The 25,572-nt window shown below is 28.0% G+C and overlaps 2 protein-coding genes across 7 annotated transcripts; both read left to right on the forward strand.

Annotated features, from left to right (window-relative positions):
• Nucleotides 1–927: 927 nt before the first annotated feature.
• LOC113793727 (UBA-like domain-containing protein 2) lies at nucleotides 928–3,190 on the forward strand. Its single transcript, XM_027343790.2, has 4 exons — nucleotides 928–1,513; nucleotides 1,581–1,764; nucleotides 1,837–1,908; nucleotides 1,982–3,190. The coding sequence occupies exons 2-4, from the start codon at nucleotides 1,639–1,641 to the stop codon at nucleotides 2,300–2,302; spliced, it is 519 nt and encodes a 172-aa protein (XP_027199591.1). The 5' UTR covers nucleotides 928–1,513; nucleotides 1,581–1,638; the 3' UTR covers nucleotides 2,303–3,190.
• Nucleotides 3,191–8,446: 5,256 nt separating this feature from the next.
• On the forward strand, nucleotides 8,447–24,481 carry LOC113793763 (uncharacterized). Of its 6 annotated transcripts, none has more exons than XM_075820863.1 (7): nucleotides 8,447–9,357; nucleotides 10,258–10,430; nucleotides 11,189–11,375; nucleotides 17,192–17,388; nucleotides 20,211–20,574; nucleotides 22,029–22,564; nucleotides 23,278–24,481. In XM_075820863.1, the coding sequence occupies exons 1-7, from the start codon at nucleotides 9,315–9,317 to the stop codon at nucleotides 24,244–24,246; spliced, it is 2,469 nt and encodes an 822-aa protein (XP_075676978.1). In that variant the 5' UTR covers nucleotides 8,447–9,314; the 3' UTR covers nucleotides 24,247–24,481. The 6 variants fall into 6 exon arrangements, with proteins under 6 accessions (XP_075676978.1, XP_075676979.1, XP_075676981.1 ...); XM_075820864.1 differs by having other exon boundaries at nucleotides 8,448–9,357; nucleotides 11,189–11,333; nucleotides 17,195–17,388; XM_075820866.1 differs by having other exon boundaries at nucleotides 8,448–9,357; nucleotides 11,189–11,291; nucleotides 17,195–17,388.
• Nucleotides 24,482–25,572: the final 1,091 nt, after the last annotated feature.

Consider the following 25,572-nt stretch of genomic DNA (forward strand, 5'->3'; position numbering starts at 1 on the left):
TGATAATTGATGATGGTGATAGTGCATCAAAAAAAAAATGTTTCTTCCATATTATCATCCAAAATTTTCTCACAATCAAAAAACAAAAAAAAGAAGATATCTCATGATGATAAATGAATGGAAAGTCACGTCAACAAAATGAAATAAAAAAAAAAACAATTTAGTTAAATATTTGGATCAAAATCTAAATGGCTATCCTTTTTTTTTTGTTTACTAATGTCTACTGTATATTTTGTTGTTCATACCGCGGTATTATCAAAAATATATTACCATGTCCAAATGAATTTGAATCCAAAATGAAATTCAAAAAAAAAAAATTTTTTGTTGTCATTTCTTTCTCTTCCTTTGGGAAACCAAATGTAGTGGTTGAAAAACATTCCAAACATATATATAGTAGCGGTATCAAAATTTTTCTTTTTGTTTTCGTTTTCCACATCCATCCATCCATATGGATTCATTTTGTTTTGATCATTTTCATTATCATCATCATTATTATCATCATCGTCGCATACAAAGTTGAGAGGAAAAGAGAATGAATGAAAGAAAAAGAAGAAAGAACGAAAAAACATATTTTTTCCAACGACAAAAACAAAAACAAACGGATAAAGTTATAGTCACAATTGATAAAAAAAGAAAGAAAACTCTTTTTTTTTTTTGCAAACATAAAACAGCAAGGCGTGGATGATCAGGCATACGGCAATAATTGTGACTATACCAGAAAACAAAAAAACAAAAAAAAAAAAACATTTGTTATTGTTATGATCGAAAAAAATTTGGTAGTGGTTAATAAAATAGTTAATCAGCAAACAATCATCACTAACAACAACAACAACAACAACAATAACAATAACAAACAGCATTTTGGTTGTTGTTATTTTTTTTGTATATAAATTTTCCTATTTTGTTATTTTGATATTAAATGATGAATTGAAACGTTTTTTTGTTTTCCATTTTCAATTTCATCATTTTTTTCTTTTTCCTCTAAATGTTAAACGAAAAATAATGATTTATCAAGTGTGTGTGTGTTTACAATCGCAAATCATCATTCAATAAAAACTAAAATCAAATTATAATCTTCACTTTAATTGCCTTTTTAAACAAATCAAAAATCATCGGTGTGCGTTTGTTTGTTACGTTTTTTTTTCTCCTTTAATCAATAAGTTTAGAAAAAGAAAAACCAAACTCAAAATTTTTTCGTTTATTAAAATCACACACTTTTTTTTGTTGAAAAAACGTGCGAAAAACAACAAAACAAAAATCCATTGCTTTTTTTCTTCAAAATTAATTTTGATTTTGATTTTTGTTGTATCATCATCATCATCATCATTATCATTATCAGTGTGATATGTGTGTATGTCACATTGGTGAATATCAATACCACACCATCAACAAATACAAAACGAGCTTTCTTTTTTCATTTGATTTTTGTTGTTGAATGTCTTTTCGTCATATTTATGAGTGGTAATCGAAAATCGAATTGATTTTTTTGTTTTGTTTTCAAGTTTTAAACACGGTAAGTGAAAAAAAATTTGTTCGATTTTTTTTGGAATTTTTTGTTTTGATTTTCATCTTTAAAATAGGTGTTTTGGTGGTCAGAATTTTCTAAAAAAGCAAAATTTTTCTATTGTAGAAAATCAAATGTTGATTAATGAAAAAATGGATTCATTACGTGAACAAGTGATGATAAATCAATTTGTTGTTGCAGCCGGATGTGCACATGATCAAGCTAAACAATTATTACAGGCTGCACATTGGCAATTTGAGGTAAATTTCAATAATGATTTGTTTATGTTTTGATTTCGGAAATATTTTTTTCCATTTTCATTTTCAAAATAGACTGCATTAAGTATATTTTTACAAGATTCACCAATTTCTGTACATCATCATCATGGTAATAATCATTTTCAGGTAAATTTTTTAATTGAATTTGAGAAAAATTATTGAATTGAATTTTTTTATCCTTTTTCGCACTTCGTATCAGATGTGTACACCAGCCAATACACCGGCAACACCACCGAATTTTCCCGATGCATTATTACAATTTTCAAAATTATCAACAAATAATCAACAAGATATATCATCATCAATACCACAACGAACATTTAATAATTCAAGTCAACAACATTCATCACCAAATGGTCCAGGAAGACATAATCATAATCATCATCGAAATCAAAATCAAAATATTAATCATAATCATCATAATCATTCATCAACGACACAACAACAACAACAACAATTACGTTCATCACCATTTATAAACATTTCATCATCATCATCAACAACAAAAACAACACCTTAGAGCCTTTTGGAACACACACAAACAAACAAACAAATGAACAGCCCCTCACAAAAAAAAACAAAGCAAAACAAATGTCCACATAAATAACATGATAATCCCCCCATATATAATCCATTTAATCAGTTAGCAAATTTTTGATTGTTTGTTTTTTTTCTTTTGTTTTTTTTCATTTCAGAATCCTATATCCTTATCAATGAATATGAATTTGAATATTGGATTCTTTTTGCTTGCTCTCTTCAATTGTGTCAAATATTTTTTTTAAAATTAATTTACGAATTGCACAAACAAAACAAAAACAAATTAACACTTAAACACTCTCAAGATAAAAGATTTTACATTTTATTCTAATTTGATCATCACATCACATCTCTTCCCACAAACAAACACATCACACATACATCACATTATAATTTGTTGTTCAAATTCAAATACAAAAAAAAATATTCTTATCATCTTCTTATATTTGATTATCTGATTCTATTCAATTTTTTGGATATTAACAATCAACAATCTCGTGTATAATCTTTTGTGTGTGTGTTAGTCTTTAATTAACAATTTAAATAATTTTCAACAAAAATCTGTGCCCATTCTATTATTCTTTTCTTTGTTTCTTTGGTTTCTTGTAAATTAATTTTTTCTTTTTTTGTTCAAATTTATAATTTCGAAAAACAAAATTACATTTAATTTCATATCTCTTTGGTTCTTTTTCCCCCCACACTATCGAAATGTTAAAGTTTAAGCATTTTAAACAACAAAAATAAGAAAATGATTGTAGTTTCAAATATGTTATCAATTGATTTTCTTTTTTGGGGGGGAATGTTCATTTATTTTTTCATTTAAAACAACAAAGAATAAATAAAATTTAAAATTATTTTAAAAATTAAAAAATCCTCAAAAGTTTTGGGAAATGATTTTTTCTGGTCTATATTACCAATCGATAGATGGCGTCATGTGAATCATAAGTATTTTAAAAAAAAGATTTCCCTTAAAAAATCAATGATCAAATAATCTTTGTACCCTGATTTTTTTTGTTTGATTTTTGTTTTTCCTGTTGTTATTTCTTTGGATTTAAATGATTATCGTCATTACAATAATCATTCGGTGGTTCGTTTAAAAGGAAAAATACGTGTTTTTTCATGTGTAAACAAAATTTTCACCGGTTTTTTTTTGATTTGATTTGAAAATCCGCAACAAAAAAGAAATTCAACCAAAATCTTTGATCATCTTTTTTTTTACTTTTTGGTTAGCCAAATTTGTTCGCCGCACTCTTCAGGTTTAGATTTGTATCAATATTTACTCAACAATAACAATGACAATCATTATCATCACTAACATTTGTTACAAATCTCGTTAACCAAAGAAAGAAAGAAAATCTGTAAATTTTTCATTGAACAATATCTCTTGATATATTTGATTAAAGTATTTGTCGTTTGTCATTTGTCTATGTTTTTTAAATCAATGTAAAACAAGATTTATTCGATCATAATCATCGTTAGAAACACACTGAAAGGCAAACCAATTTCAGGCAATAAATCAATTGATTTTTTCATGTTAAAAAAATTGGGATTTTTGAACAAAAAAAGAAGAAAGAAAAGAAGAATTTGTCAATATTCTCTACACACATCAAACAGAACAGATTTGTATCATTTTCTTTTTTTATTATCGAAAAAATCTGTTATCTGGGTGGTCATCATCATCATGGTTTCATTCATTCATTCACGCTTCTGTGTTTGTTTGTTCAAACTTTTTTCAATAAAAAATTCATCGATACCGACGCACACAAAGAGGATAGAATCGATGTAACACACCAAACACGTTGATTGATCTTTTTTTTTCCTTGATCATCTTTTTATCTGTGGTCAATGATGATGACCTTACAGACTGGAAGTCCGAAAATTTAATTTTTCGATATTTTCGTGTTCACGTTTTTTGCTTTCTGTCTATGATGATGATGATAAAATACGTCACAACTTTGTTGTTGTTATTGTTAATTTAATTGACTTTTAACACTGAAAGACCTCCATAGGTGAAATATTTTGAGGTTTTTTTGAAAAGCCAAAAAATTTTCTCACACATCATGAATAACACTTACATCAAGACAAACATATTTTTTTTTTTTTTTGATTATAATTAGATCTTAATTGACTTTTATTTCCAGTTGTTGTTGTACTGGGTTAATGATTTTTCAAGTTTGGTTTGGTTAGGGAAAGATTACCTTCAATCTATTTTGTTTTTTTTTTCTTGAATCAAATCGTTTCTTGCTGACCTGACCTGATCGATCGATCGATTGATTGAATTTTTCTCCCTACGGTCTGTGTGTGTGTGTGGTCAAGTGTTAAACATTTTCAATTTACACCTTTTGGTTTCTCATTTTGGTGGTTAACATTTTTCAATAATGGTCCCTATGGAACTCATCATCATCATCATCATCTAATAATGATGATTATTGATCACTATGGTCAATTATTGATTACCGGATGATTCTTGTTTAACGTTTGGAATATTTTTTCATTCATTCATTCATTCATTCATTGATTTTCTTCACGATTCAATTCAATTTAATTTAATTCAATTTTACCTGTTTGGATTGAGTTCCATCAATCTGATGATGATTGATTTGATTTTTGAAAAAATAAATTGAATTCTATTTTAAAATCATCATCATTTGATTCATCGATTGATGAATCAAAGAGAAAATGATAATAATGGAAAACAATTTCAACAAAAACAGATTAAAAATCATTAAATTTGAAGCAGGTAGCACACACCTGTTTTCTTTTTTTTTCATGTTCATGTTGAACATCTTGATCTTTTAATCATTATTTCTAAATTATCAATTGAACAACAAGTCAAACAAATTCAATTTGTTGTTGTTGTTTTTGTTGTTCAATGATTGATTAGAAATTTTGGGCTTTTTTTCCAATGATAATAAGGATGTTTAAAATCTAATTATTAAATAATAAATAATTTCATTGTAAAAGCTTTCAAATTTCGAAAAAAAACCAAACCAAACAAACCAAAGCAAACATTAATTGTCATTGATGATTGATAGAGATTTCTGGTTGTCATCATTGAAAGAAAATAGACATTAGTGATGATGATGACAGCCCAAACCTAAAAACATTGAATCCTTCACAATCTGTGTGTGTGTGTGTCTGTTGTGGTAACTGGTTATTGGTAACTGAAACAACAACAACGGAGATAACATTCGACATAACATTGAACGATTGGAATCAAAAATTAAAATGAAAATATTTCTCATTAACACCACCACCACCATGGTCATAACAACCAAGCAGGAAAAATTCAATTTGATTCGTAACGAATTTCGTGAAAAAAAACAACCAAAGAAAAACGGATATATATTCATCATTTATGTGTAATAATTCAATTTTTTTTGTGGATTGATTGATTGATTGATCGATCGATTCTTTTTTGGGATAGGAGTGAGAAAAGAAAAATCATTTCATTTGTTTCATCCAAACAACCAAAAAAAAACTATCTAAATCCAATTGATTGTTGTCATTTCTTGTCAACAACAACAACAAGAAACATTCTTCTTTCTCGCGAAATCAGATTGAAAAAATCATTTTGTTTTTTGTCATTTTGAATTGTCATTCGCTTAATTATTGACAAACAAAACAAAACAAAACAAAAGTCAATCTTGAATGACAATTACAAAAATCAAAATGTCAAAACAAACAGATTTTGGAACATACAAAACAAAATGATCCATAATGAAAAATGACAGGTTAAATGACATGTGAACAAAAACAAAAAAAAATAGTCAAATTATGACAAGTATGTTTGTGTACCCTTGTGTGCACAAGGTGTAATTCATTTTTCTCTTTCTCACTCTCATTTTGTTTCACAAAAAACATATCTCAAGTGAATTTCAGATAAAATTCTTTAATGTCTTGATTTTTTTTCATTATAATGATTTAATTAAGATTGATAATTAGGATGTAAATTTAATAATTATCAATCGGTTTTCTTCGGGGGAGACAGAGACACGGTGATAAAGCAATGGTGGAACGATCAAAACATTATTTTATTTCAACAACAACAACAAAATTTATGTTTTTTTAGATATGAACGAATGCAGGAAGAGAGAGAGAGAACGAATCAAAAATTTTGTTGAAATACAAACCGTATCCAGGAAAAAAAAACCGATTTAGATATGGAAAATTTCAATTTTACATTTGCGCGAATTAAATTATCATTATTATCAGTTTGAATGTTTATTTTTGTTTGTTGTTTTCTGTTTTCTGTCGAATCATTTTTCATTCGATTCGACATTATTCGGTTATTTGTGTATTTGATGGTGCAAAAAACATTTCTTGCACAACCCGATAAAAAACATGGAATTTGATTTTGCCACTGTTTTCTTCTTCTTCTTCTTCTCCTTTAAATTAAATCAAAATTTCAAACATCGATTTGATTATCATTATTTGATCTTTCGAATGAATTTCATATTTTGATAACTACCTTTGATTGGAATATTTCTGAAAAATTTCTGTTTTTTTTTCAAATTATTAATCATATCTGATCTTTTTCAATAGAAAAAACACTTCAGCATCATTTTAATTTCATTGACAAATGTTTCTTTGATTGAAAATGGCATTCCAGAAACAAAACAAGACAAAACAAATGACTGAGAGGGAGAGGGAGAATGGAAAAAAATCATTTATTCAGATTTATTATCAACAACAGCGACAACAAATATTTGAATTGAAAATTATGACAGGTAAATTTTGTTTTTTGTTTCTTTTTCATAACATTGAAATCGCAAAAATACAATTGTCTGTCTTGTTTCGTGTTGTTTCTGTGTGTGTGTATCTATGTAACCATCCATCCATCCATCTATCCAACAAATCAAAGCAGCTGTTTGATTATGATTAATAATGATTGCCAATCATTAATGTAACTGTTCTATGGTTTGAATTTTGTTTTGTTTTGTTTTGTTTTTTGGCTGTAGCTAACGATGATTTTTTTCCCCTGTTGTTGAACAAAAGTGTGAATCAATCGCACAACAATACTATTGACAAGCTTGAAATATTTGAAAAAACAAAATCTGATTAGTTCATTTGAATGTTTTTTTTTCCTTTGTTAAATTATCATTCTTAACGATCCTCCTACTTTTTTTCTTTCCCAAAATTATATCCCCTTTGTTTTCCACACACAGACAGATATATTGATTATATAGATGAGTTAGCTACGCCTACTTTTTTCCCAAAATAATTTGTGTTTGAGAGTGAAAACAAAATGTAAATCTACATCCACATTGTTTCATTACATAATGTGATTTTTAAAGATGATTTTAAAAATGAAAATCATTAATTTTGTTTTTTTTTCATTTTCACATTTCACATTCATCCATTGAATCAATGGTATTAACGTGCGAATATAGCAGAACAAAAGCAGAATTCCATTTACAAGAAAAAAAAACAAAATTTTAATTCCATTCTTTTTTTTTTTGTTGTTTAGTTTTTTGGTTTCGGTACGATTATTAGTGATGATAAAATGAAAATTATTTTTCTGTTGTCTCATCATCATCATCATCATCATGATTGTTGAATTATGATCATTAATTCATCTTTAGCTATTCAAGTGGTGTCGGTGTAAATATGTTTTTTTTTGTTGTTGTTGTTTGTTCGTTGTTTACCCAAAAGAATTGAACATGATGATAGAAGTTTCTGGTTAAAAATAGAATAAATTCGGGCAAAATCAGCAATTTTTTTTCTTGTTGTTGTTTTTCTCATTTAGTTTTTTTTTTTTTTTTTGATTTTTGTTTGGCATTTTCTTTGCGAAAATGATGAGATCTCTCTCCCTCTTTTAGCCTATACGAAATTGCTAAATTGATGATGACTTGTTTGGTTGGTTGGTTGATTATTTTTGAATTAATGATTCAAGAAAAATGAAAGAAGAAGAAAAAATCCAGATTAATTTTAGCCTTTTGTTTTTTTTTTTTGTTGCACAGACTCTTTATACTTTGCCTAACATTATTATCATCATCATCATCATTTTGATCGTTATTGATGAATCTTTTTTGTTGTTGTTGTTTTGAGTATGTATTCATTGTATAATAAACAACCATAACCAATTAGATTTAAGGTTAACGCCTTTTTTATTTAAAAATTGATGCTTGAAAACAGGAAAAAAAGGCGGAGCATGAACAACATATACACATCACTACTATACATATAACAGACAAATAAAAAAGTAGGTGGTGCCTAGGTGAAATAGAATCCAATCCGGTACTCTTTCAACAACAACAGTAAAAAACAATTGGTCAGAATTTAAACTCCGCCCTATTTTATTTTGTTGTTGATGTTTTTTTCCACATTCAACACAAATTTTCTATGCTTATTTTTATCTGTGAAATTATGTTATATGCAACAAATCATCATCATCAAGAAGAAGAAAAAGTGTACAAAATTTTACAAATTTTTTTTAATCACAAAAGTTATCGACAAGAATCATCATCACCGTAAAAGATCCTGAACAAAACTGTATTTTATTTTTTTATCGTTGAATTTCCAATGTGTCAATGTGTGTTATCCATTCAGATAAATAAATAGATATTTTTTTTCTTCTTTCTCTTGTGAAAATTCTCTTCAAATCTAAACACATAGTGTTGATGTTTGTCATTTTGTTTTGTCGTTTTGTTTTTTTTTCCAAAATCGATTCGTGTTTGTGCATTTCTATGCTTATTCAAATAATCTTATCAAGTAAATTGGTTTTGGTTTTAATTTGTTTATGTGTGTGTGTGCAAAACTGTGTTTCAAGGGCCCAAAGTTCTACAAAAATTGTTTTTGTGGTACCCAAGTTTTTCTGTTTCTTCTGTTGATGTTTTTATCCTACTGCAATCAATATGGATGTGAAATTTTTGTTTAAATTCATTTGATTAAATCTTATAAAGATCTCATCTTTCTATGTAAACAACATATTTTCATTTTTTTTCACACCAAAAAATCATCAACAAGTACAACTTTACTTGACAAATATAAAAATGTCATTAAATATACGGCCATTGTTTGGCTATCCATTTCAAGGTAAATATTTGTTGTTTTAAAGTGTATAATCCAATCCAATCAAATCAATCAATCAATTTTTTCCCCAAGTAATTAAAAGAAATTAATTAATCAAAAAAGTCATCATCAAAAAGTCATTTAAAGAAATCAAATCTGTTTATGCTGTGTTTGTCAATGACAATGTTTTTCTTCTTCTTCTTTTTCGGCATTTTAACATTTCCGTATTGAGTTTCAGTTTGAGAATCAAAAAAATCTTCATATCTTCATCATCATCATATTTTTCAATGATTGATTTTGATCATGTTTTCACATGTTTGATGAATTTTAATTTTGTTGTTTACATTTTACAAGTGAAAAAACAACAAACACATAAGCAACACACACTTAATAACTACAATTATCATATCATGTTTTAACATGATTGAAATTTATGGATGATCATCATATCTGGTTGTTGTTGTTGTTGTTATTCATAATCATCATGTTTATAATGAATAAACAATTTTTTTTGTTTTTGTTTCACATATAAAATACATATGTAGAAAGTGTTTCTGTTTTCGTTATTTTGCAATTTGTATATCCTATTTTTTGTTTCTCTGTGATAGTTGTTTTTTTTGCCGATTGATTAATGATTGATTGAATCTCAGGTGTTTTTTTTGTTTTCTAGCCATAAATCACGAATGTTTTTTATTTTCATAAATTTATTGTTATTTCATGATAATCAACAGATGAATTGAAAAAAATGGCCTCTTTTTTTTGATTATTGCAAATTGTCCATTTTTTTCTTCTAAAATTTGACTTGAAATTTTACAATTCTAATTGAACGTTTAATAATTTTTAAAAATGATACGTTTTTTTTTCTATGAAAAATTTTCATTCAAATTTTGTTTTTTTTTCTCACTATTTTTTTTCTCATTTTAGGTCAAGGAAGAGTAAATCAATTGGGTGGTGTATTCATAAATGGTCGTCCATTACCGAATCATGTACGATTAAAAATTGTTGAATTAGCTGCAGCCGGTGTACGTCCATGTGTTATATCAAGACAATTACGTGTATCACATGGTTGTGTATCAAAAATATTGAATCGTTATCAGGTAAGATTTATTTATCAATCATTTAGTGATCGATCAATCAATCAATCAATCAATCAATCAATGAATAATGAAACTATTGAATTTCCGTCGATCGAATGAAAAATGACGATAAGTAGCAGTCGAACAAAAAAAAACCAGGACAACAAAAAAAAACAGAGAAAATAAGATTAGTTTTATGATTTTCATCGTCATTAGATAATCTGGTTTCAAAAAAAGATTTTCTCTATTGAATTGAATTGAATTCAATTCAATGATGATAATCTGATTAACACGGGGGACCCAGAAAACAAAATGTTTGTAATTTTGTGGTCACAATGTTCAATTGTGTTCACAATGTTACATTTCAATAAATTCACAGTTATCAAGCTTTCAAGTTCTCATTCACAACCGACATTTTTTTTTGATCAAAAAGGAAAGACAAAACAATAAAATTAAATCCTGGTATATTTAGTTTAATTTCATTTGTTGAAAAACCGAAATAACCGAAACTTTTCCAGTTTAAATCACTGAAATTGGTAGGAAAAGAAAACGTTTTGAAAAAAAAATTCAAATCAAATCCGCTCAAGTAGATTTTGGTTTGATCAGATTAGTGACAAGCAATATAATTTCTTTTTTTTTTTCTCATCTGTGGCCAAGTTTATTAGCCACTGGTTTGGCTTTATTTCAATTTTGGATTATAATAATGATCATGATAAAAATGTCAAATCTCATGGTTTCTCTTTTCATATTTTTCTTTTTTGAATTTTTTTTTAATTTAGGAAACCGGATCAATAAGACCCGGTGTAATTGGCGGTTCAAAACCACGTGTTGCAACACCTGATATTGAAAAAAGAATAGAAGAATATCGTAAAGATAATCCAGGTATCTTTTCATGGGAGATACGTGATCGTTTAATAAAAGAAGGTTTATGTGATCGTACAACAGCACCATCAGTATCATCAATTAGTAGGCTATTACGTGGACCTAATATTAATATTATAAATAATATAAATAATAATAATAATTTTAATTATAATAATAATCAGAATCAGAATTATAATCACCATAATTATTATTTAAATCATAGTAGTAATAATAATGAAAATAGTAATGATTTAGTTACAACATCATCATCTTATAATAATAATCATAATCAAAATAGCCATAGAATTCTGCAACAGAATAATAATGATGAAGATGATGATGATGAAGATAATATTCATTCATTAATGAATAACAACAACAACAACAATAATAAGCAACAACAACAACAACAACATAAACATTCAATCGATGGAATACTTGGATCTTCTTTAAGCTTTAAAAATGAATGTGAGTGTGTTTGTTTGTTTGTTTGTTTGTTTCATCATTCGATTCTACAAATTCTACAATTTCAAATTTTGTTTCTCGGAAATTTCTATCTAGAGAAACTTTACCGGAATTTTTTTTTCTAGGAAACTTCTCTTTTTGCATGCTATCATTGCACGAATATTTTAAAAACTTTTAAAAAACAAAACAGAATAGCCCAAAGAAATAATCCATAATTTTCCGTTCAACTTGATTTTTTCTTTTTTTTCATAAACAAATCAATCAATGATTTTTTGACAATTTTTTAAAAATTGATTTGACTTATAACAACAGCAGCAACAGCGACAATGACAACAACTAAATGAAACAAAACAGAAAAAATCGTTGTGCAACAGGTTTATAGTGACATAATTATCTGTGTAGGGAACAAACAAAATTGTCAAAAAAAAAATTCCATCATTGACAGAGTTTAGATAGGTAGAATGAATGAATGAAAATAAATCTGAATGAATTCAATGATGATAATCGGATTTTCCATAAAAATTTTGTTTTTTTTGTGTTAGGGGAGAAGAAAAAAACATTGTATTAGTTCAGATGATGACTTGCATAATTCTTATTCGGATTTCTTTTTTTCTTTTGGTTTTTTGATTTGAAAGAAAGAGAAAGAAACACTTTGTAAACAGCTGCGACAAATCGATTTAAAATGCATGGACACTCATTCATTTCATTTCGTTTTATATTCACAAACACACACAATTGATCCTGGTTTTTTTGTTTGATTGTTTGGTTGATTGTGTAGTTGGTTGGTTGATTGTATGATGAGAAAATCAGCATGAGAAATGAGAATTAGAAAAAAAAACGAACACACACATACCTTGACCGCGAACTATGACCCTTCTGTGTGTGTGTTTGTGTGTGTAAGGTCCCTGAATAAATGTTTGATGATTGTTTTTTGGTTGATTGTAATCAATCAATAATGATGATAAATACAGGAACCAAATAAGTTCCTAATCCATTTTTATTTATATTTTGGATTTAGAAAAATTGTTTGGTTTTTGGAATCTGATTTAAAAAACGCAACCGAAAGGGAGAAAAAGATTTTTTCAATTTACTAAAACTAGAATGAGAAAATCAATTGATTGGAAGAATCGAAATCAATCGTTTTTTAATTATTAGGGATGTTTCTTTCTTTCTTTTTCAATTAATTTTGTCATTTTCTCTATTTGCGTCAATCACCTTTATTACTTGTGTGTGGCAGATCATTTAATAATAATGATGGCTTCTCATTTTTGTCGGGAAAAACAAAAATGATAAATTTCACCAATCAAATTTCACCAATTCAGATTGAATTGATCGATCGACACGAAGACATATGATAGGTTCAACAAAAAAAAAAATTCAGAAAATTTTTACCTATTTAACATTCATATTATCATCATCATGATGGTCGGTTAATCTTTTCATTATTTGATGATGATGATGATGATCGAATGAAAATAAGAAAAATCAAATATCGAACACATATTGATTTATGAAGATTCTCTCTGTTGTGTGTGTGTGTGTGTGTGTTTATTTGAAATTCAATCAAAGATAGATTGAGTCACGAAAAATGAAAATGCGAACGAGCGGTCAAAGAACAAAAAAATTGCGTTAAATGTGTCGATCTTGATCACTCGATTTTGATCGTTTTTTATCATTTTCTTTCGATTATAGACACATTGCACATCTTGCAATCAGATTCAAATTCAATACAATCAAAGATGTGTTTGAATAGTTTTTCTCATTTTTTTTTTTTTTCGTTCATTCATTCATTTTTTGTTGTTGTTGTTGTTGATCGAATCCTGTGGTCCAAAATCTTATTTGATCATGATGTTGATGATGATGACCCATCAAATTGTCGACACACGAACACACATATTATAGGCGGATATATTCAAAGAAGATGCTAAAAGTTTTATTCTATCAGGCAGTGTAGTGTTTGTGTGTGGTCAAGTGTTTTGCCTACAATGAATGAATGAATGAATGAATGAAAATTTGGACATCTGATGTTCAATCATCAATGATGATAGCTTCAGATGTTTTTTCTACTTTATTATATGTCTGAAGATGTTTTTCTTTTTCTCCATCATAATCATCAACATCATCATTGGATGACATCCAATCAATAGTTTGATGATGATGATGATTTTACCCTTGAAATATTTGGACTGTAAAATTGATGATGTTTATGATCAAAGAAGATCGCGTGACAATAGATGTGATCTGTTCTTGTTCTTCTTTTTTTTTCGGATCTATCTTTTCTGTTTGTTTTTTTCCAATACATTCTTTTTCGTTAAATTTTGTTTGAATGAAAAATCCGGAAACAATAGAAGGAAAAATATTCTTCAAATGTGAGAAAGGCTAGTGTTTTCTATGTCCACATTCTTTTATTTTTTTCAATTGACATTTAGCGTGTCAATACAAAGATAATGGAAAAGAGTTTTTTATTTCCAACATTGATTTTGAGAAAAAAGAATACCTATAGGTAAATCTTGTTCAACCTGACCAAATATTATTAGTAGCAAAAAAAAAGATTGAGCCATCATTTAATTATCATCATTTTGATTGCTTTGCAAAAGCATTTCATTTGGCTTTTTTAAAAGCTATTAACACCTGAAAACAAACGTGTTGATGATGTTTTTTTTTCATATTCTATTTTCCACCACCACCACCATCATCATCATCATCATCATTGTTAATAACATCTGAAAAGCTCAACTGAATACTGATGATGATGATCAGTGATCATATCATTTCAGATTGCTCATAAGCTATCATTATTGAAAGTTCTGTGTTTTCTCATCATCGTAATAAAGATGATGATTGGGCGTTTTATTATCCCTTAAACATAAGTGCGTGTGTTTGTTCATCATCATCATATATGTCACAAAACAACAATGCCAACAACAAAGTTTAAATCTAATGGGAAATTAATTGTATACCAACATGTCATTTTGGTCAATTTGTTGTTGTTGTTGCTTCTTATGCTTTCAATGATCATCATCATCATCATCATCATTGAATGGAATAATAATTGAAAGCAACGATGATGATGATGAGGAAAAAGATCTCAAAAAAATCGTTTTTTTTTATTTTATTATTCAGAATTTTCAAGAAAAACTTTGATTTTTGTTGTTTTTGTTGTTGTATCCGTTGATTTCCGTTGTTGTTGTTGTTGCTTGATTTTGTTTTGTTTCAAATACACTATTATAACCCAATTAGATTCAAACACACACACAAGATTCATTGTTCAATTTGTTGTTGTTGTTGTTGTTGAATGGACTGTGATAATTACTTAATTTAGCTTCTGTTCATTGTTCGCTGTTTTTTGTAATAAAAAGATTTTACATTGTTACAATTCACAAAAGTAATCTAAAAATTGAATTTTATTATTATTATCATATAGACTTACACAATGACATCAAATTGAGACATTGTATGTCGATGATTATGATGATGGGAAACCTGCAAATATTGTGAATTGAATTTTAAATTCCTTCTTTTTTTCTTTTTTCCTTAAATTGAATTCAAATTGAATTATATTATTGCTGTTGTTGTTGTTGTTCGGGTAAAGTTAGACAAAAAAAAAGAATGGTCATCATTCATTCATTGTTATTGTTATCTCTTTGTTGTTGTTGTTGGAGAAAAAAAGAAAATTGAATTTTTCTGTTGTTGTTGCTGCTGCATTCAGTCATTTAAAAATGATGATGATTATAGATAGATTAAGTCATTTTCTTAAATTGAAAAAGAAAAAAATTTGATTTTTTCAGATTAGTTCAATTCAGATTAATGTGTGTGTGTTTTCAAATGGAACAAATAAACTTTTTTTTGGTTGATCTGATTTTTCGTTGTTGTTTGGTTGTTTTCTGCCAATATCTTACCTGTTCCTTTTTGTTTGTTTAAGCATCATCTTTTTTGTTGGAATCACTTCGTGTGTGTGTGTGAACATCACATTGTTTGTATAAAGAATTTACCTTTGCCGAATTTTTCCTTTCGTTCATTTCTTACCTCATTTATTTGGTAATATAATCATGGCTAAAATTGTTAATTAAAAAAATGATGATGATGAAGATCAAATAAGAAGAGAAAAAAAATAAAATAAAAGAAGATAAGCCGCACGCAAGCTGCGTGGCGGTAAAAAACGTGTTTGTGCTATTTGTACACTGATGAATACATGAACCACATTGGAAAATATGAAGCCGAACGAACATTGAAACATTAAACATCTTTTAATGATAAACAGCAACAACAACAAAATATTTGTTTGGAAATGTTCAAATGTTGTACTAGAATCTTGTGAACAACAACAACAACAATAACATCAAAGGTCTATTCACATAGTCATTTCTTAATTAAATTAGGCAATTAATCACTTGATCAAATGTGTGTTTGCGAATGGAACAGATAGGCAAAAAAAAATTGGCGGCAGCTATTTATCGTGATTTTAGATTTTCCAATATAGTTTTTTTTTTTGTTTGTCGGCTAATTTTTTTCTTTTCACTTGTTGTTTGTTTCGTTTTCTTTCATTCGGACCGATAAAAATGAAAGGAAAGAAAAAAGATTATGTAATTTGTACTAATTGAAATTACCTTTTTTTTTGATCATTAAGTGCGATCGATTGGCCTCCGAAAAAAAAACAAACAGCGACAAAATGAATTTTATCAATTCGAAAAGGCAAAAAAAAAAAAATCATTTATAGCAATTGATCACATCAAATGCTTGATGCTACTGATGAAAATGATTATATATTTTTTTCTTATTCTTTCGAATGCAAGGCATCATTTGAAAGAATTTTTTTTCATTTCATTTTAAATCTGTCAAAATTTCTTCTTGTTGGTCGTTGATTTTTCTTTCTTCTAATATCAACGACATCATTTTTGGAATCAGTGAAAAAAAACAAAAATTAATTGAACTCAATGATTAACGACATTCGTTCGTTCGTTCGCTTTTTTAATATCTTCCTAAATGTCATTTTTTTTTGCTTCTCTTTAATAATATGATTCTGTGTAATTATTTCTAATTATCGTAACATTCGATTAATTGAAACTACTGGTCATCATCATGTTAAAATAGTTGATCTGATTTATCTACATTCCACCCAAAAAAGAAAAAGAAAAAAAGAATTTAACACTTGAAATCGATTTGAGAAAACACACAATAAATTTTCTACCCTTTATTTCACGGGTTTTCATGGTCATCTGGGGTTGGATCATTTTCAAAAATTCCTTTTAACTTCTTTTTAAATCAAACATCATATTTCAGAAACAAAATTGTTGTTGCTGTTGTTGCCATCGTTGTTGTTGTTGTTGTTGCATCATAAATTGTTTGCTGTTTTGTTATGATACTTTTTTGTTTGAAAATTTTTCAATTTTTTAATGGAATTTTTTTAAAATTTTTTTTCTACTTAACAAAAACAAAACAAAACAAAAAAATAGCAGATGATTCGGGCAGTGAATCCAGTGATGTTGAACCTGGTTTAACATTAAAACGTAAACAACGTCGTTCTCGTACAACATTTACAGCACATCAATTGGATGAATTGGAAAAAGCATTTGAACGTACACAATATCCAGATATTTATACACGTGAAGAATTAGCACAACGTACTAAATTAACTGAAGCACGTGTTCAGGTAAGACAGAATTTTTAATTTCAATTTTTTTTCCTTTTTTCCAAACAACAAATCTGAATAACCGAAGGTGTTTGCTACAGAAAAAAAACTACAAATTACAAATTGAAAAAAAAGGTGTTACAGATAATGATAATGTTTACGAAAAATACAGAAGAAAGAAAGATTTTTGGCTTTTTTTCTTGATGTTTATGTCCATCCAGGAAAAAAAATCAAAATCAAAATCATTACAATTCACACACACAAACACACCGATTTTTTTTCTATTCTTTTGTTTGAAAGGTCATAATTTTCTTGTAAAATTAGTGAAAAAAAAAGAAAATTGTTAACAACATACGGTAGCCAGGTATACAAAAAGGTATAGAATGGACCACCACCAACACCAACACCATCATAATCATCATCGATGAATGACCGATGTCGATCGACAAGAACCTACTAATTTGATAGGGCTATTGTCCAATGATTGAATCAGTAAGTGAGTGAAGGGAAATTACTTGTCGCGCGCGCGACAGCTCGATCAAAATTTGATTTTTTATTATTATTGTTGTTGTTGTTGTTGAAAATCGCACCTCACAATTTTGTTGATCATAAATTCATATTTATCAATATATCGATGATAATCATTATGATTATCATGATGATGATGATGGTGGTGGTCATTTTATTTTTGCCAAAACATCATGTTATAATATACATGATTATCATCATCATCGATAGATCGGTAGTTCTTTAGTGAACAGGCGTTTGTTTGACGTTTTTTTTCTCTCTCTCCTTTTTTTCCAAACCACAACAACAAAATATTCTTTGCTTCATTCGGTTATTTTGTTTATTCATTCATTCATTCATTCATTTGGTCACGAAATACATTACAAAATCGAATAATAAGAATCGATCATCATCAATCGATCCGATACCTAAAGTTTTTTTTTTTGTTTACAACAAACAAGCAAATACTTATTTTGAATATATGAAAGATTCAATAAATAATATATGCCTTTAAGCCAAATCAATTGGGGAAAAAAACTGGATAATCATTCATCCATTTCAATTGAATTGAATTGAATTGAATGAAATGAATAAAATTTTGATTTCAATTTGACCATCGGTCAAATATCTTTTTATTTTGCTTTGATCTGAGTATTGAATTCCGCGCAATACAATAAAAAAACAAATCGGGAATGAATCAAACGCCCTGAATGAACGAAAAGAGAGAAAAAAAATCTGATCTGTTTTGTCAATGATAACAATAACAAATCAGATCAAATCAGATCAAATCAGATCAAATCTCATCATCGATCGATTTGTCTACTGTCCGACTGATTACCACACACACACACACACACACTGATGCAAATCAGCATAATAAATTAAATGATTGTTTTATTCGATCAATCGATCAAATAAAAGATGCTAATTATCATTGCCAATGAAAAAAAAAAACCTGTTAATTAATCACAAAAAAATTCAATCAAAGAATTTATAAATTTGAATTCTCGATGACGAATTTTCGCACACACAAACACATACGCACAAATGATTTTCATTTATTCAACAATTTGCCATCGGCTACAACGAATCTCAAGCTAAAAAAAGCCGAATTTTTCAAAAAAATTTCGTTTGATGTTCATGACAAGTTGAAATTAAGTTTTGTATCTCTTTCTCTCTCTCTTCAAAATTATCTATTCTTGGCAATTTGACATACAGGTCATCCTGTAGTTTTTTTTTCAAACTTAACATTTCACACCAACTGATGATGTATTACATATCGATGGCCAAACAAAAAAAAACTTATGCAGATAATAATGATGATAATGTGATTGAACAATCTTTTTTTTATTAAAAAAAAAAATTTACATTGTTTTTTTTTTGCAACTAAAATATGGACCGCACACACACACTTTAGATACGTCATATGTCAAATATCCAAAATAGAAACACACACACACACCGTTTGTGATTATTATTTAGGCAATAACAACAACAACAGGTAACAGGTAACAACAAAGAAATTTACCTGATAATTAAATAGTTAGCGACCACCACCAAACACAATAATAACAATAATAACAACAAGCACGAAGAGAGAAAAAAGTGGAAAAAAATAAAGGATCGACCCAAAATATGTCCATCATAATCATCATCATCATCATCATTGATTTTGCTTGATGTTTACAGCCTTTTTTTTTGTTCAAGAAAAAAAACATCGATGATGATGATGATTATGATGAAAAAAAGGTGATGGACAACAACAAGTTATTAATATACCATGACCATCTTTTTTATTCCAGCCAAATAGAAAAATACTAGACAAGATAAAAGTTTTTGGCCGTTCATCCAACTTGAAAAAAAGTCAATCAATCAGTCAAAAAAAAGTTAGTTAGTTAGTTAGAAGAAGAAAATAAATCATTCAAATTTTGCACATGTAGGATAGACAGGGATAGGATAGACAGGTAGAATTTAAAAATTTCTTAAAAAAAGGAGGAGTTTAATCAAAGGAATTTTGTTTTGTTTTGTTTTTTTACATAGAAAAAACAAGACAATAATAATAACTGTGTTTATTTTTCTCGAATCAAGAACAAAACACATTGTCCAATCATATAATGAAAAAAGGTTGATTGAAAAAATAATGTGTGCATCAAAACGCACACCTTTTCGTTTGTTTGTTTGTTTTTTCAAGGATAAACAAACAAATGAAAAGTTGTTGATTAATTAATTAACTAATTGAATGAAATGAAACAAAAACAAAACAAAAAATTCATTTGAAATCTTAATAATTTCATTATTTCAATGTTCATTTGTGTGTTTTTGTTGTATACCTATAGGTTTGGTTTAGTAATCGTCGTGCAAGATGGCGTAAACAGATGGGCAGTCAACAATTGAATGGTTTTTCGGCTGCATTAGCATCATTACCGGCAATGCATGCAGCGGCTGCTTATACAGCACAAACAGCAGCAGCAGCAGCAGCAACAAATTCATATTTATTAGCAGCTGCCCAACATCATCATCATCATCATCAACAACAACAACAAGCATCATCTACAGCATCAACATCATCGGAAAATGCCGCCACTGCCGCATCCAATACAACATCATCTTCATCATCATCATTGGCTTCTTTAGCCAATTCAAATAATAATAATAATAATCAAAATAATCAACAAAATTCACAATATCAAACTTCGCAAGGTAAATTAATTAATTTTGAACGTGCACTATTGTTTTATTGTTGTTTGAAATGTTTTTTTTTAATATATTCATTTCAATTGGTCAGAATCCTTAAAAAATTCATGATCATAAATTCAATTTCATATCGAGAAAAAAAAATCTCTAATGTTCAGAACTTTCAGGTTTTTTTTTCAACAAAAAAAAAAAGAAAAGATTTATCATAAGAAAATTCAGTAGCCCGATTATTCTGATCATAATTTTGGTGCTTCATCAATTTTTTTATAGCATTTTATATAGCTTATCATATCTCAATTGATGTCTTCAAGTGTTTTTCTTCTTCTTTGATTATTTGGATGAATTTTTTCTTCGTTTTTTTTTCAAATATCGATTTAAAGTAAGAAAAAAAAACTAGTAAGCTAGAGAGAGAGAGAAATGAACAAAATGATAAATTGTTTGATCACAAAAATGACATGAACATGTTGGTTGTTTGGTTTCGGTGGGCATAAGTTTGAAAAGCAAAAACACATCTGGTCAGATCAAGAATCAATCGGATTTTTTACCTGTGATGTTCTATAACTGATGATGATTATAATGATCATCACCAGTAGTAATAATAATGATTACCTTGTGTGATCATAAATTACAATAAAAATGTCACCAAAAAAAACTAGCCAGGTAAAGAAAAACAAAAATTCAAGTTTTCTTGCTTTTCGGTTTGTTCATCACTGAGCAATTCATTTCAGATCATCATTAGATTCATTATGTGTTTATTTTCATCGAAGGAAAAAATAAATTTTCATTTTTTTTTTCTTCTCTAATTCTGAACAAAATTAACTTTGAAAAAAATGATGATGAAATTATCAGCTAGTTAATCAAAGGGAATATTTAAATAGTGTTGAAATCGAAAAATGATAAAGGTGAAATTTTTTTTAAATTTCGTTACTTCATTCTGATGTCTTTTTCTTTCACTTGAAGAATATCATCTCATCAATAATAATGATCGACCATTGAAAATTATCATCTTTTTTTTTCGTTACCCGAAATAAAAAATAAATCGCCTTTATCATGATAATCATCATCATTTATGAACATAAACAATAAAGTACGATTTGATACTGCTCATAAATTTATTTATCTTTCTTTTTTTTTTTGGTAAAATTTTATTTATTCTGGCAAAGAAATCAATGTTTGTTTGATTTGGTCAAAAAAAACGAAAAATGATAACCGAAGATGTATATCATTTCATTCATTTCATTATCAAATCAATCAATCAACCACCTTATACAATATGCTTGAATTTTTTTCCAAATGAAAAATAGGAAATGATCCTTCTCGAAAATATTTTTCCTTTTAATTATTTTCGGAAATTTTATCTTAATTGTTTTTTCTTCGTTGCCTTGTATTGATGGGAAAATAATTTATTGCATAATTTGTTGAATAATTTCTTATTTTTTTTCTATCATTATCATCTTTAGATTGTAGCAATATACAACCGAATACATCTTTAAATCATCATCATCATCATCATCATTCATCAATGCATCATACAATGCCTTTCAATTATCCGCATCATCCAAATCCAAATTCTTCATCAAATCATATTCATCATCATAATAATCATTCTAATCATACAAATCATCCTAATCATTCATCGACACATTATCCAAATACAAATATGAATGTAAATTTTTCTTCAAATCATCATCCATCGATACATCCGATGCATTCACATCAACATCATACAGCAATGAATGTTTCAAATTCTTCAAGTTTAAATGTTCATCATTCTTCGAATCAACATCAATCATCAACACATTCGTCTATACATCATAGTAGTAGTGTACAACATCCTACGAATGTTTTAAATCATGATCATCCACATCATTCGAATCATTCATCGGCAACACAACGTTCATTAGCAGCAGCCGGTTATTTATCAGCGGTTACTGGATCAACTGATCCAACAGCATCATATGTTGCTGCATCAGCATCTGTTGCATTACAATCACAGGTAAATTTTCCAAAAAGAAAAAATGGGAATTTCTTTTTTTTCAAATCTTATCATGGTCAGTTTGACAAACCGAAATATAACTAGTTTTTTGTTGTTGTTGTTTTCTTTATGTGACGTTATTGAGGGGGTTAGTGAACTGATTTTTCATCCATATTCTTCTTCTCTCAATTGTGATATTAAAATGTAATCATCATGTGAGCAATTTCGGAATTATAATTTGGGATAATTTTCTTAAAAAAAATCAATTTTTTTATTATTATCAATCGATCGAACGTTGAATAATATCGATCAATCTTGTTTTTTTTTCATTTTCATTGATTGATTATTGTTATTTCAGCTGCCAAACAAAACAATATTGTTGTTGTTGTTTTTTTTTATAAAAACATCATTATTTTCAAATTTTTTTTTTTAAATTCAATTAGTAAAATTCAATTGAATTCAATTTTTCAAAACTACAAAACAATTTTGGATTTTTGTTGTTATTTTCGTTTCGTTTGGTAAATAATTCAATTTAGAAATGAAAAAAAAAGTCAATTGAATTCGAATTCAATTGAATTTTCTTTTTCACAATGAGAAAAACACTAATCAATCAAAATGATCTTGTCATTTTGATAATTTTTTTTCTTTCCTTTCACAACCTTTTATTTTCATTTGTTATTTTTATCTCATTATAATCATCAATTTTTTTTCTTTCCTCTCTTTTTATTGATTAGGTGTTAAACATGTTGAACAATACAACAAATTCAATAAATTCAATTACCAATGATTATGCTGTTTCATTGACACAACAACAACAACAGCAATCATTATCATCACCATCATCATCCGGTACGGCTACTGTAGCTGCTGCTGCTGCTATTTCACCGTCAACAACACCGGCTAATAGCAATAATAATAATGATAATTTGGAACATTCAAACGGAAATGTATTCAAACAAAATAGTGGCAATAATAATAATAATAATTCAATTATCAATGATAAATTAATATCACCTGTAATAAATAATGATACATCATCATCATCATCTTCTTCATCTTCAACTGCATCATCAACTGGTCAGCAGCAACAGCAACAACATTGGTCAGCTACAACTGATCAAATGTTAATGATGGATTCAATTATAACAAATCGTAATGCTATAGAATTATCAACAACATCAACAACGACAACATCACCGTTAGGAACAACAACAGCAACAACAACATCACCATTATCAACATCATCATTTCAATCATCATTAATTAATGGTGGTAATAATAATGGTAGTGGTCATCATCATTTACCAACTGTTAATGGAAGTCATCATCATTTTGCTCATCATGCAGCTGCAGCAGCAGCTGCTGCTGCTGCTGTTCATCATCCAATTGCTTCCGGTATACATACTGGTCACCATCATCATAATCCACATTCACATCATTCTAGTGCTGCTATTCATCATTCTGTTCATCCAAATCATCATCATCATCATCATCATTCGCATCACCAAAGTTCTACAACGACAACAACTTCAAATGTTGCGGCTGCAGCGGCAGCCGCAGCAGCAGCAGCCGCTGCTGCTGCTTCCGATCCATTTGGTTTTGTTACCGCTGCCAATCATCATGCTGCTGCCGATGCATTAACCAAATCATCATTTTATTATGCATCACAATTTGGTGGTGGTATACGTGGCCTTAGTTTGTAAATTTACAAAACAAAACAAAAAATTTTATAATTACATTATATTAATTGGGAAGGTTATTTATAACAACAAACATAAAAGCAAAAAACAAAACATAATTTGATTTGAAACCAAAGTTTTATTTAAAAAAATAACACACACACACCTCTTATACACCTTTCACGTCACACTTTATCAACTTGAATATTAATTGTAATTCGTAAATATCTAAATTGAATTAAATTATTTTTCAAATTTATTATCAGTTTTTTATTTTAAATTTCATTTTTATCCGAAAATTAGAGTCATTACATTGAAAAAACCTTAAATAAACAAAAAAAAATTTATCTCCAAATTACACTAATCTAACAACCCTAATAAGAATGGATAAATATCAAACCAAACATAAAACTTTTCTTAACAGTCTATTTAGGCGAAAAAAATATTTTTTGTTACAAAACACTGAAATGTGTGTTCTCTTGATCGCACACACACACACAGGTTAAATTCTTCAATAGCAACAAGGTAAAATGATTTCAAGTCACGAACAATCAAATGTTGAAGATTCAAATGAAAAAAAACAACAATTCTTTGGTAAAAAAACAACAAAAAATATTGAAAATAGTCACGTTTATATGTACAGCAGAGTTCTTTAAAAAAACATTATTTACCGCCGCCGACGACGACGTTTACCATCTTTGATGATGATGATCCATTCATGAATATAAATCACGAATATTTTATTATGATGATATACGGGGGTGGTAGTAGGTTTAAGGGGGAAAGGAAATAAAACACTTCATGTGTGGTTTTATAATGGACTGTTTGGTTGGTTGGTGTGATGATCATCATCATCATGAATGGTGGTAATATTTTTTCACTATTTCCACATTGATTGGTTTTCAAAAAAAGAAAAACTAATCAACCACCGGCTTTTTGGTGTTTATTTTGCTGTTGTTTTTGTTCTTCTCTCTTTGAAACAATACCGAAATTTTCCTTGTTTTCTCAATTCAATTCTGTATTAAAAATTTAAATTTTTTTTAATTCAAAAAAAATTCAATGTTGTTGTGAAAGTGTCAGATCATCAGAGGCTAAATTGGATTTTTTCTTGTTTTGATTGTTGTTTTTCATCATTTTCAAATATGCCGCATTCGAGGATTTCATTTGTTTTTGAAAAAAAAATGATGAATATTCAAGAAAAAGAAAAGACAAAAGAAAAAGAAGAAGAAATTCCTCAATGATTGATTGATTGATGCGATTGATATATGATAATAATATTTCATATGTTTTTCATGGCCAAAAAACTTTTGTTTTTTTGTTTCCATAAAGTTTTTGTTGTTGTATAAATAA

The sequence above is a fragment of the Dermatophagoides pteronyssinus genome, unplaced genomic scaffold (assembly GCF_027571235.1).
Source record: "Dermatophagoides pteronyssinus isolate colony J.1.1.1.1 unplaced genomic scaffold, Derpt_VIB-CSIC_2022.12 sq0008, whole genome shotgun sequence".
In the NCBI taxonomy this organism is placed as follows: Eukaryota; Metazoa; Arthropoda; class Arachnida; order Sarcoptiformes; family Pyroglyphidae; genus Dermatophagoides; species Dermatophagoides pteronyssinus.

Coding starts and splice junctions, on each gene's coding strand:
- LOC113793727 (XM_027343790.2), top strand. CDS start 1,639: ATGTTGATTAATGAAAAAATGGATTCATTACGTGAACAAGTGATGATA. Junction 1,765..1,836: donor CTGCACATTGGCAATTTGAG/GTAAATTTCAAT, acceptor TTTTCAAAATAG/ACTGCATTAAGTATATTTTT. Junction 1,909..1,981: donor ATGGTAATAATCATTTTCAG/GTAAATTTTTTA, acceptor ACTTCGTATCAG/ATGTGTACACCAGCCAATAC.
- LOC113793763 (XM_075820863.1), top strand. CDS start 9,315: ATGTCATTAAATATACGGCCATTGTTTGGCTATCCATTTCAAG. Junction 11,376..17,191: donor ACCATCAGTATCATCAATTA/GTAGGCTATTAC, acceptor ACAAAAAAATAG/CAGATGATTCGGGCAGTGAA. Junction 17,389..20,210: donor TAACTGAAGCACGTGTTCAG/GTAAGACAGAAT, acceptor GTATACCTATAG/GTTTGGTTTAGTAATCGTCG.